Source organism: Poromitra crassiceps (assembly GCF_964638095.1).
Source record: "Poromitra crassiceps genome assembly, chromosome: 5".
Taxonomy (NCBI): Eukaryota; Metazoa; Chordata; class Actinopteri; order Beryciformes; family Melamphaidae; genus Poromitra; species Poromitra crassiceps.
The window spans coordinates 40277189-40290335 of record NC_139642.1 but is presented as its reverse complement, the minus strand read 5'-3'; the positions used below and the strand labels follow the sequence as shown (position 1 = coordinate 40290335).

Below are 13147 nucleotides of genomic sequence, written 5' to 3'. Positions count from 1 at the left end.
CATTGCGTTTTTTTATTCCACTGTTTAAGCCTGCATCTATCTATGTTTAAAATGTGTCAATTTGAGAAGAAAATGACATAAAATAAAATAAATTGTATTTAATACACAAAATACAAGGTCTGAAAGTATTTTGAGACAAATTACATCTTATTTTTCTCGGTTCAGCCAAATACAAAGGACAAAATACACAAATGTATTTCAAATACGTATTTTAAATAGGCCTACATGTATTTCAAATACTGCCCATCTCTTTTTGCCTGACCCGGAACAGGCTGACCAAGAAACTTCTCAGTTCTCAGGGGCTTACTGACTGACTGACTCCCCATTGCTGAATTGCGCATGCGTGAGGGTTAAGCAGTCTGCATCCAGTTTAACTTGGCTTGCCTAGTCTTGTTTTGTTAGTCAAAATTGTGCTGAGTTTTATCTGTGAATGTGTCTTTAATTTCCCCAAGGGGATCAATAAAGTGCTATCTTATCTTGTGTGCGGTCTAATTTATTTATTTATTTACAAAAGAAGAATAGTTTGGGTTTAAATATTTAAAAACATAGTAGCTACATGACAGTTTTGCAGGGTCTTGTGTCAAATCTTTGATGCTTGAAATCTCAGAATTGTATTTTACTTTATTTATTATTATTATTATTATTATTATATTTATTTCCCATACTTTTTTCAACCTATATGTGCATTTTCCAAACTCTTCAAGGCATTTATTTTCTTTTTCCATGCATCCCCATCCTAATGCTGCGCACTGATTTTACACTTCCCTTTTGCATAGGATGGTGGCGCCAGAGTTCAGAAACAGCCCGGGCGGGCGGCTTGCCTTCAGTGGCTCACAGTCAGCAGCAGCGGCTCACCGAAGCAGAGCAGAACGGAGGCTGCACTTCTTCACGTGTTGAATAAATTAGTCAGATTAGTTCAGAGGGCCGTCCAGTCACCGTGTTGGGTTTCAGTCGGCGTGCTGCGGCACTGTGTCTGTCTGATTGCGACCAGACTGGCTGTGGATGCCGATAAGTTGATAACGAAGAGGACGTCAGCGAAGTTACACAACAAAGTTTGACTTTTTACTTTGAAGCTTTCTCCTGTCAAAGGAATAGGGACGAAACAAGCGGGATTTCAGCAGGAAAGAAGTGGAACGGAGGGAAATCTCCCAAAACATCGAAAAGGACTTTTTTTCTGCCCTGAAATGGATCTAATTTACACTCTGGACTTGGACTCCATATAAATAATAACAAGGAGATTTGGGGTATCTGCAGCTGGGCTCGTCTTCTCTGAGACAGGAAAGGAACAGATGAATGTGAGTATCCATCACAGCATGTCAAGAGACATCCCTCTCTTCCAGGGGGAACCTGATGCCGTTAAGTTATCCATCAGTGCTAAACGCAGTTTATCCAGAGAAAGCCACAATGATTTCCTCACTTCTGCTAGCCTACATGCCCAATAACACACTTCACAACTTACTGGAATCCACTGGCGTGCGCCTGTGCGCCCCCCCCCCCCCCCACACACACACAGAGCTCATCAAAGACTAGAACTCAATAATATTTATGATCTCTTGCTGAATTATTGTTCCATTGCCTTCTGCATGTACAACTTGACTGACGATGTGGGCTAACGTTACCTTTACTTTGGAAGACCATTCCAGCCCTTTGAAGCTCCCTAGGCTAATAATGAACACACATCTGTAGGCTATTGTTTTCTTTACTTTTCTTTTTTTTCCCACCAAGTTAAATCAAGGAAAAATAGTTAGCCTATAGTAGCCTATTCCTATAGGCTAATATTCCTTGTGTGCGTGCGTGCGCCTACTGAGTTTGCATTCGTTATGGTCCTTAATGCCGGCGTTATGCATTCCTAATAGGCTATATCTTATCTCTAAAGTATATTACATAAGCTTCCCTCTAGTTGGATAGTGCTCTGCTAAAACTTTAATGGATGGTGCAAAACACGCATGCACATAGAGCGGTGAAACTTCAGACGGCTGTCATGTCACACTGTCTACGGCCCCTGAGACATTCCTCTCAAATTGGTGACTGTGTGGAGTCCCATTGTGTGTCCGCTTAGTGCCGCTGCGCCTTTGTGCTTCACTCTTCCTCACTCTTCCTCCTGCCGACCACATACCGAATGACTACCCGGGCCGCACGTTTAGGATAGGTATTTTCTTATTATGATGTTGGCCGACTTGTGCTCGTTGACCGTGAATGAATCTTTTCCCTCAATTAAGCGAATTAATTAAGACTCGACTGGGTTCCATCGCTACACACTTCAGTTGTGAGTGTGATGGTTCATGGTTGCCATGGTACAGCAGCGGCGTAATTACGCACCGTCCAGACAGACCTTTTTTGACTTTGGACCGCTTTGGACACAGCGAGGAGTTCAAGCCCCTCCCCTTTCTTTTTTCTCCCTCCGCCCAGTCATCAATTTAAAACAAAACGGAGGAGGCTTCTTTGGCTTTAGTGCGCACATTTGTATGCCACACTCCTACAATAGTTACATGTGTTGTGTTCAGAGTGAATAGCCTACGAGAAGGTGATTGCCCAGGCTTTAGGCTATCAGTGGCCATATAGGCTACAGTAGCATCAAAGCTTCTTTAGCCTACTTAAATCTGTGGCTGATACCCTAACCTGGCCAGATTTTTGTTTTGATGCCAACTGCTATTGATTTACTTGGCACACGGGGTATGTAGGCTATTGAAATGAGTTCGAATAATCTGTGATCATCTTTCCAGTATATGCCATATTTCTGTGTTGAGTTAGGCTATAACTCACCAAGAAAACAAAACAAACAAAAAACACGCAACATGCAAAAGTGATGGATAAAACCATAACCGGGACCTCCACAGCTTTTATGAGAATCCAAGAATTATGTCATGAGCCCTTGGCCCATGTGTGTGATGAAGTAATCATTTGACTAGTCGTGTCTTTGTAGCTTGCACATGCTGTTGATGAAGCTAGTTTTCCGGAGTCCTAAAAAAGAATGAAAAACACAAGATATATTTCCCCCCTAGGATTACCAAAACAACACCGCCCAAACCTTTTTTTTCTTCTTGCGGCCTTAGTTCCTAATTCTGTCTGGCGGTATTTACTATGGTTTTAATGGTCTCCCTGTCCTGCTGTCATCAGTCACACATCAAGTCTCTACCACTTTCTACCTTCATGCCAGACGCCTGTGGAGCCACTTTTCCCATCAGAGACACTGTGAATTCAAAAAGTATGAATGCTGAAGGGAGGAACCTCTTGTGAACACCCTGGAATTTGGGAAATGTTAAAATAATGCTACCAATCCTAGCCTCTTCAGAAGAGTGTGTGGGATGGTACACCTATACGAGATCACCTTTGACCTTGCTTGTGGCTATGTTGTCAAAACATTCCTCGCTTCCCTCCCCCCGCCCCCATTACTGTAACCTGATGCACATGTGTTTTTAATGATGCAACCGCTAGTACGGTCCAATGCCGTATCAGATGGTGTCATCTTCAAAGACATAAGGTGTGTGTGGTTTTTATTTTAATCCAGAACATCTTAGACAAACAGCTGAACAAACCCATGCTGCGACTGGTGTGGGAAAGAGATGATCACTGCTCCGTCCGGGACACTCAAAAACCATCCGCTCACCATGAAAGGCGGAGCTTATGTGTTTTCCCCAATACCCTGTTTGTTATGGCCTGGAAGTGCGCGCACATCTGAGGCCCCTGATGGCTTTTCCTGACCCCTCCACATGCCCAGGGACTGAAGCCCCACAGACTAATGCAGCACTGGTGAGAGCGAGGCAACAGTCTGGCAAACTTTCAGAGCGTTTTCGTTTGCTTTGTGCTATGCCTGTCATCCTCATGTCCAGTCAATCTGCTGTTTCTGTCTGTGCTTTCCATTATTGAGCCTCAGGCACCCTGGCATGTTCTCTAAACCTCAGAAGTTTTATTTGACTGAGCTGGAATCATGACATGGAATTAGAAGATCCTTTTACATAGTCTGTCACTCTAGCCATCCCTCTTGGCCTGCTGGTGGTGAAAATGGATTGGTAGTTTTAATTAAAGTGATGGATTGATGTACTTGTATGTCAACATGGCAAAGTCATTTTGAACCTTTTACTGCAGCACAATTCACATGTATTGGGATCATATTGCTAATCACTTTGGATGCGTTTCTATCAGATATTACTTTTATTTATTGCTTAAATACTTAGTACTGAAAAGCTTAATATTTCATTCACATGAGAGTAGGCCTATCTCATTTACCATCTCTGATTCTAACTTTTAAGTAATTTAGTGATGACTCAATATGGGCGAAGTGTCCACGATACTTCACAGATTAAATAACCTGGTATGGCCATCTATTGATCTGTGGTGAATCTTCTATAATAAGTATAATGTTTCACAGTTTATTTTTGCAGATTGTTTAACCCCATATTCCTATTTAGTAAGAAGCCTTATTTGTAATGATAGTGGGCTTACTGAACAAGGCAGCAGATGTATATTGCAGAATTTGCCAACCCAAAGGCCTACTTTGGTAGTGGTGCAACAAAGACACATGGTACTTTCCAGAGAAAAAACAAGCACAAAATAAATATGCACATACATTTTCACCTATGATGAAAAATGAATGGCTGAAATAAATTGCCAAACGTGATCTAGGCTACAGGGAGACAGTTTATGCCGTCATGATGTTCTCAGCATTCACTGTTGCCAGGGATTTTGATGCCGATTCCAGTCATGCTTGCAAAGTACCCAGAATGATCTCCACTGAATTGAACCGGAGGTCTCATTCTGCATGTAAATCCTAGAAACCTTGGATTGGACTTAGTCGGTTGACTTGGTTTAGACTAGAGGGAAACTGGGTCAATGCTATCCTTACTGCTAACAATTATGTATAGAGGACGTGCCAAACAAACACACGACTATTTGGAAAAACCACCTCACTTCAGATCATGTGACTTTTTTTCTTTTCTTTTTCTTTTTTCTTTTGTGCTAAGGATGCATGGGGCTTTGTCAGCAGTTACATCATTTGAACACAACTCCTCACAAAGGATGAACTAGGACTCCTCATGATCTACGACAGTGATGCAAGGAGAACACATTTGAATCCAACCCACAATGGGACTGGCTTACTAAACTCAACACTTTTCAACCAATAACAGCTGTACTGGAGGCAAGAGCAATCTTTTTCCAGATTGCTCTTCCCCAAAGCCCTCAGCTATTCAGTATTCCCTGCTGGTATGTGTAAAAGTCCCAGCAACAGCACAAATAGGTTCTCTCCTTTTATATTTCACTTAACGTAAAGTAATTCTTGTTTAGACTACCTACCCTCTCTTAGTCCAATAGACGTGAAACTCATTCTTAAGATGGAGTGGGTGGGTGGTGGTTGACAGTGTTTATCATACAGTAGTACTGCAAGTTAAGGGCCTATTTGATGCATAAGTGAAGAACTGTTGTTGCAGCCCTGAGAAGCACATAACTTTCTCTTGAGTCTAATTTAACTTTAGACTTTATTTAAAGTCCTGTGTCGTATTTAACTTTATACTGTATCCTTTTTAACTTTATGTTCCTCCTAACCTGGCATTGTGCAATTAGTCTACCCGACTGCGTCTGCTATATCCATTAGGCTGCTCCGCTCTGCAGCGGTCCTCCACTGCAGCTCAAGCAGAGAGTGCATTATTTCAGTTGTGGCATTTGAACAAAGATTCTGGCCTTGAAAAGTGATCCTTTGTGCTTTGGAAAAAAGCACTTTAAAAGTGCATCCCCAGTGTTGCAGTACAGTAAATCATTATTGAGCCTTAAAAAGTTCCAAGAGCAAAGATTTTGAAGCTATCATGGATATGTTCCCCTTTATGCCAAGAATAGCACTTACAAAGCAACCCAAAGTATGGCATTTAATGGTGAATTAGTCGTGCTTGCCTTCATGGTCTTGCCATTTACAGTTATTACTATGGCCTCTTAATAGGAATTAGGAATGGATACAGCAAATTGACCCAGTGTTCATTTTACTATTACCGTAATAGATACTCCACACCAATTTCTACATTAAACTGTGGAATATTCTTGAAACAGTAATGCTCTGAATTATTTTGTGTTAACCACGCTGATTTTTTATGTCATATCTGAAAAAAATCAATTGTATAAAGATTTCACTAGTCATACCGAGTCCAATTCAAACCAATTAGTGACTGTTAAAGTTAGCATCTTCAGTGTTGTGGGCTCAGAATCGTGGCAGACTGAAATTAGCCTTGGGATCCTGTACGCTTATGGCCGCCTTCCAGCAGACCTCAATTACAATGCTGCGGAGCCAGAAAAAGAGAGAGGTAGACTGCTTGGAGCCCCTCAACTCTGCTGCTCGACTCTGCTCTACCGTGTCACTCGAACGCACTGTCACCACGGTGGCCGAGAGACGGATCACCACACTGTGCTCAGGGACACACGGGAGGCATTTAGCACACGCACGCCACGCCACGCCACGCACACACACATAGACAGATGTTTGGTGAGTGTTTCTGTGCAAGTTATTATCAGTTAAGCCACTGGGGGGAGCCTTCACCAGTATCTCACTTCCTTCAAATTGAATAACAATGCATTTTCAAAAACATTCAAGCTGGATTTACTTAGCAAATAAGACAAATTAATTATGGATTTCATTTATTCAGACAGAACCCCAGAAGCAGACACATCATTCCTTGTGTGCCAGACACTTGGTGGTTTTGGATTATTCTGCAGATGGTGACAAGCTTGCTGAACAATTCCCACATTGCCCCAAAATGTCTCTCATACTAAATTGCAGATCCTCACAGCGGAGTGGGTCCACTGCCAGACCAGAGTCATGTCTATTGTTCATGCAAAGTACCTCGGACACCCTTCCAAGTTTTAAATATGCTTATTAGAATGGGCTTTTTTTTCTATTGATTTAACACTCAGAAACTCGTACTTCTCAAGCTTAGGGAGCATTACATGTTTAAATGGTCTTTCAAAGCATCTCTCAAAACTGCTCACTCCTTAAGTGCTCAAATCCTATGGTACCACACATAAATATTCTGTCATTCCAGCATCTCAGTGCTTCCCAGACTTGGTCTATACACGCAGACAGCACAGGGTACTGTATGGTCAGCAGCACACAGGGCAGCCTGGCAAAAGAGGAATCTCTTTAATCAGAGTTGAATAGCGACACCACAAAGACTCCCCCTCTGAGGTAGTATGCTGGTGCCTGTGGTTTTGATGTTTCTTTAGCAAAGGAGCGCTTTCTGGTATGTCGTAGGAACAAGGTGTTGACTTATTAGGTGAAAGAAGTGTAGGAAAATGTTATGTGCAAGGCCTATTGTACGCACTGTGGTTGGGAAAGGAGCCCATAGAACATATGGGGAAGTCTTTAAGGCATTTACTTATTTTTCTAAAACTAACATACTCTATTATGCACAGAAATCATACACCTTTTCTTTGTTTCTGCTGTTGTCGGGTTTTGACATTGCTCAGTCAGCACTTTAACAGACACTTCTCTTTGTGTGTTTCCAGGTTTGAAAGGAAGGAGCCAAAATGAAGACAGCGGCCAAGGGTTTGGGAAAGTCAGTAACGGGCCCATTGCACCGTGAGGGCTGGTGGAACAGACGCATGGTGCTGATGGTGTACGTGGCCTTGGAGCTCATAACGGTCCATTCATCCATGGCCCTGGGTACCCTAGAGCTACAGCTAGATGAGGAACAACCAGCAGGCACAATTGTGGGCGACATCAGTGCTGGGCTGCCCCCTGGCATCACAGCATCCGTTTACTTCATCTCAGACCACGAGGCCACAGGTGTGGGTACTGATTTGGACATAGACGAGAGCACAGGCATTATTAAAACAGCCAAAGTTCTAGACAGGGAACTACGGGATAGATACAACTTCATTGCAGTCACCATGACAGGTGTGACGGTAGAGGTGACCATCAGGGTGAATGACATAAATGACCACGGTCCTTCCTTTTCTAAAAGACGGGCCGCATTTAAAATCCCTGAGCAGACAGCCATTGGCACCAGGTTTCCCCTTGACCCGGCTGTGGATGCAGATAAAGCCCAGCTAACGACCCAAGGTTACATCATCAAGGATGGTAACGTCGGCCAGGCCTTCACTTTGGAGACCAGGAGGGGTAGCAACGAGGTTCTCTACCTGGACTTGGTGGTCAATGCCGTTCTAGACAGAGAGAAAAGATCCACTTACACTTTATCTTTGGAGGCCTTTGATGGTGGTTCTCCTAAACGGACAGATCAGATGACGTTAGATATTACTGTCCAAGATATCAACGACAACGCTCCTGTTTTCAACCAGAGTCGCTACCATGCCATAATATCGGAGAACCTTCAACCAGGAAGCAACATCCTGCAGGTGTTTGCCACCGACATTGATGAAGGAGACAATGGCATGGTGCTGTATGAGATCAACAGGAGACAGAGCGACCCAGATCGCTACTTTGTCGTCGACTCTCGCACCGGCATCATCACTCTCAACAAGCCCCTAGACTTTGAGATGAGGAGGGTCCACGAGCTGGTGATCCAGGCACAAGACAATGCCACCCACCCGGAGGTCACCAATGCCTTTGTCACCATCCATGTCAGAGACTACAATGACAACCAGCCCACCATGACCATTATCTTCCTCAGTGAGGATGGCTCTCCCCGAATCTCAGAGGGGGCGCAGCCAGGCCAGTACGTGGCCAGGATCTCAGTCACTGACCCAGACTACGGAGAGTATGCCAATGTCAACGTGTCGCTGGAGGGAGGCGATGGAAAGTTTGCCCTGACCACTAAGGACAACATCATCTATCTGATCTGTGTGGACCAAATTCTGGACCGGGAAGAGAGGGACACTTACCAGCTGAGGGTGATGGCTACGGACTCAGGCACGCCTCCTCTCAGAGCAGAGTCCTCCTTCACCATCCAGGTGCTCGACGTCAATGACAACCCTCCTCTGTTTGACCAGCCGGTGTACAGACACGTCATCCCTGAAGTGGTGTTTCCAGGGAGCTTTGTGCTGCAGGTGACGGCCAGAGACAAAGACCAGGGGCCCAACGGGGACATCAGCTACAGCATCTTGCAGGACCAAGGTACTCACTCGAACTGGTTCAGTATAGACGCTGTGACGGGGATTATCACTACTCTCTCCCAGCTGGATTACGAAAAGAACCCCAAGCCCAGTGTCACTGTGGTGGCCACCGATGGAGGCAAACCACCCCTGTCCTCCACGGCCGTGGTAAACATCATACTGCAGGATATAAATGACAATGAGCCTGTTTTCCAAAGGAACTTCTACAACGCATCCATCAAGGAGAACACAGCTCCAGGGACGTGCATTCTTGAGGTAGGACAGAGTTTTATTATTTCATTAATATGTTGTGAATTGATGGATTTTTCTGTGTGAATACACGCCCAAATTCTAAAGCCGCATTGATGTAGGAGTCTGAACTCATCTTCAGGAAATTGTGAAGTCCATAACAAATGGAAATGTATTAGACAAATAGGAGACATTTGTTATGCTTTGCTGATTTCCCTCATTCTGTTACAAGGAGTCATTTTTTAATGGTAAAGCTGTTTGAATTGGACAGCCTTAGTGAGGACTTTACCTGCAGTTTTTAGGCCAAGATGATCTCCTGTTTGGCTGTCCTCCCCTTCACCTCTCAAAGGTTTCCAGGGTAACACAGGCAGTGTAAAGTCCTCCGTCAGCCCAGGCACAAAGGGGGTTTTCACATATTCACAGGCAGAGACAAATTCAGGGCTTTATCTAAAGAAATAGATGTCACTTCAGCCCACAAAAGGCACCTTAATTAGACTAGTTGAGCGTGAGAAAAAAATGCCCATAGACGACAAGATGAATTAAAGTTCAGACAAATTACAGCCCCCCCAAAGACTGCTGTCGTGTTTCATTGAAACATATTGTCCTCTCAAGTTGTTTTTGGCCATCTTGTTAAAAAGAGGGAAGTTGTTTTCTTTTTCTGCTTTTTTTTATCTGTTATTTTGAATCGCCATAGTGCTCTTCAGTCAGCAGGAGCTTTTTCAAGAGTGTTTTATAAAGATACAGGTTCATTACAGTCCCTATTTCACAAGTGTCTGCGGCAGGACTGCATGGATCAAGGACTTGGATGAACAGTCCGGTCCTGACAGAGGGTCCGGCAGACGGGATCTTGGCCCGAGGTTTGGCCTAGGGAGAGGGAGGGGTGAAGGGAGCCGCAGGCCTCACCACCACTCTTGGCTCGGACACAGAAATAGAAGCTATGAGGGCTTCTTTTGGGAGGTCCCTCACTTATAAATCACACAGAACACAAGCATAAGGAGAGAGGGGAGTTCACTGAAATTGATTGTGGAATAGGGAAGGGGAACCAGAGAATAATTTAAAACATTGTATGATTTGGAGAGCTTTAATGCTCCACGATCATTTTTTCCATTGTGGGTTGAAGTTCATGTTCTGTGAAAATATCAGAAAATTATGTTGTTGTGTTTTTCAACCTAGAGACTGTCAAAGCCTGGTTTTTACTCCACCTTGCTTCCAAAAGCGGTACTACCTGTTCGTAGACAGCTCTGCGTGAATGATATGCTTGATCAGCGGCCGTGCAGGCTCCAAGTATGAAGTCGTTCTTCAAAGCCAGCGCTCCCTGGCCTCTCTTGGGCCCGCCTGGATGCGGCAGACGTGTGTTTTGGCGGGCCATGTGAGAACAGACTGCTCTTACTTAGGGTGCCAGCTTTACATCCAAACATCTCAGCAAGACATCTGATGACTGCCTTTTTTCTCTCAATATGGAGTTCCCAGTGTCCCTTTATTCCATGCACAGCACTGTCCAAAAGCCATTACAATATGAGTATTGTGATCGTTATTTCAAACTTTTGAAGTGGTTAGCTTTTTTCTTTCTTTCTTTTTGTTCTCCTCGGGTCACCAGCACAACACTTTATTATTATTCTAATGAAGTCTGTCTCCAAAGTCCTCTGCCTGTGATATTTTGTCACTTGCCCTATGCATCAATTGGTTTGTAGAGGAAATTGGCAATTTAGGTGTGTGGGAATAAAAGATGACTAAAAATAAGGGCTTAAACCTACAGTATTAGCAGCAATCAATCTTGTAATTCAATATGCAAGATCTACAGCAAAGAAAATAGGTCATCCTTGAGAGGGGAAATCAAATACGGTATGAAAAACAACATTTTACAAACCACAAGCTCTGGTATGGAATGCGTTTTATGAGGCATTGCAAATTCTATTCTCCCCTATTAGTTTTCCCCTTTTTCATGCTGTGTCCATTCTACACGCTCGCTGGACGTGGACGGTGTCGATGTGAAACATAATCGCCGCAGCAGGGACCTGATGCCGTAAAAAAAAAAGGAACCGCAACACCAAAAACACTCTCCTTTAGTTTACAGATAGATCTATTTGATCCATTCATGTTCCATTATACAGTTCTCTTGCACCATTTAATATCTCCCATTCACACTGTGGGATGAAAGCAAGCATACTGTACACACAGGAGGTGACCTATTGTAACTGGCCGAACGAGCACAAACACTTCACTCTGGCAATGAACGTTGTATTAGTGTGAAACCTGTTCACTGTCACAGGACCGTGCACATGATGTGATGTGAGGCCATTTAACTAAGGTGAAAACTCAAGGGAAAAGAAGAGTGAGTTTAGAGGCAGTTGAATTACTACTATATTTAGTCAAGATTCCCTCTCTTAATAAATGTAAGAGGATGTCAAGAGGGAGTCTGGACCGCATAATGAAATGCACAGTTTTAGCCTTTAGATCCCAAATCCGCTGTTCACCGAGAAACAAGTCTTTTGAGGTCTTTAAGATTTATTTGCCATCCATTCATTTATTTTGTTCCGTTTCAGTGGTTGTTGATGAGGCCGATGGCTGTGACGGTATCTTGCATTGGGGAACAATTGACACTTGACTTCATGGGGCTTTTCTGTTGGTCCGGAGCGTGTCTCTGCTAAGAATCTTTTCTGTTGGTCCGGAGCGTGTCTCTGTCTCTGCTAAGAATCTTTTCTGTTGGTCCAGAGCGTGTCTCTGCTAAGAATCTTTTCTGTTGGTCCGGAGCGTGTCTCTGCTAAGAATCGTTTCTGTTGGTCCGGAGCAAGTCTCTGTCTCTGCTAAGAATCGGCCCTCTGTCTGCTTTTGGGGGGGTTGGTCTGGCTCCAGTGGAAAGGCGAGAGGGGTTCTCCAGGCAGCTGAGGGGGAAATGAGGCCCGACAAGTGCTGGCATGGGTGGCGGAGGTGACACGGGCAGGGGGGCTTCCTCGGAGGTGACACGGGCAGGGGGGGGCTTCCTCGTCTGTCCGTCGGTCTGTCCCTCCCCAAACTCTTATCTGATCTCATTTCATTTCTCATTAGCCGGGTGTGAGGATAGCCTAGACGCCACGGTCTCTCGCCCGCCATCGCCACGTTCACGACAGAATGGACCGCTTGTCATCACTGCAGCCCCCATAGCAACATGAGAAGACCACTGATTGCTGTTAGAGAAAGAGCAAACATTTAGGCGTTTTGCTTGTTGGAGCTGTAACTCAAACTTACACACTTATCAGTTCCTTTGCGACCAAAAATGCTTCCTGTCTCGTCTGAGCCATGTGTCTTGGCAACTTTCGACTTTTGACTAAACACATCACTGCTCTTGAAAAAACATCAGTGCTATTATTTAGGATTTTCCATGCTTTGGCTATGAGTTGTTGTGCTGTGACTGAGACAAAGAGCCAATTAGTTCATTCGGGTGGATAGGTTTTGAGCAGAATGTTATTGTTATTATCATTAGTAGTAGTATTATGTTCATGATGGCTCAAAAACATTAATTATTTCACAGAAATCTTGAGGCTTAGTTGAGAGAAACATGTTTCTGAATCATGGTTCCATGTCTGCCAACATAAAAGCAACCAACGTATGAGGGGAAAGAACACTCTTAATTGCCCTTTGAGAGAAAGTATGAATGATTGAAGGAATGTGATTCTAATTTCTTTCATGCCAGTCTCTCACAGTTTCCACAGTCTTTTTGTTTTACAGTAACCACCTACATGTAGTGGTAACCACCAGGCAGGTACTGTAATAACACTGATTCATATACTTGAGCTATAGAGTGACTTTGAGCCTGAGCTTGAGCAGTATTTTCTTTTCTTTACGTTTTTTAGTTTTTACTTTTCCAGCTCCCTGCTCCTCCACAAAACCA

The 13147-nt window shown here is 43.9% G+C and overlaps 1 protein-coding gene across 1 annotated transcript in view; it reads left to right on the top strand.

Moving 5' to 3' along the window:
- Positions 1-1252: 1252 nt before the first annotated feature.
- Positions 1253-13147, top strand: part of LOC310777414 (protocadherin-16-like) — a gene marked incomplete at its 3' end in the record, with an annotated part of 95266 nt that continues 83371 nt past the window's right edge. Inside the window, exons 1-2 of the mRNA XM_083637744.1 lie at positions 1253-1295; positions 7486-9306. Coding sequence (XP_083493870.1) covers positions 7507-9306 — 1800 coding nt within the window. The 5' untranslated portion in view covers positions 1253-1295; positions 7486-7506. The remainder of the gene's footprint in view (positions 1296-7485; positions 9307-13147) is intronic.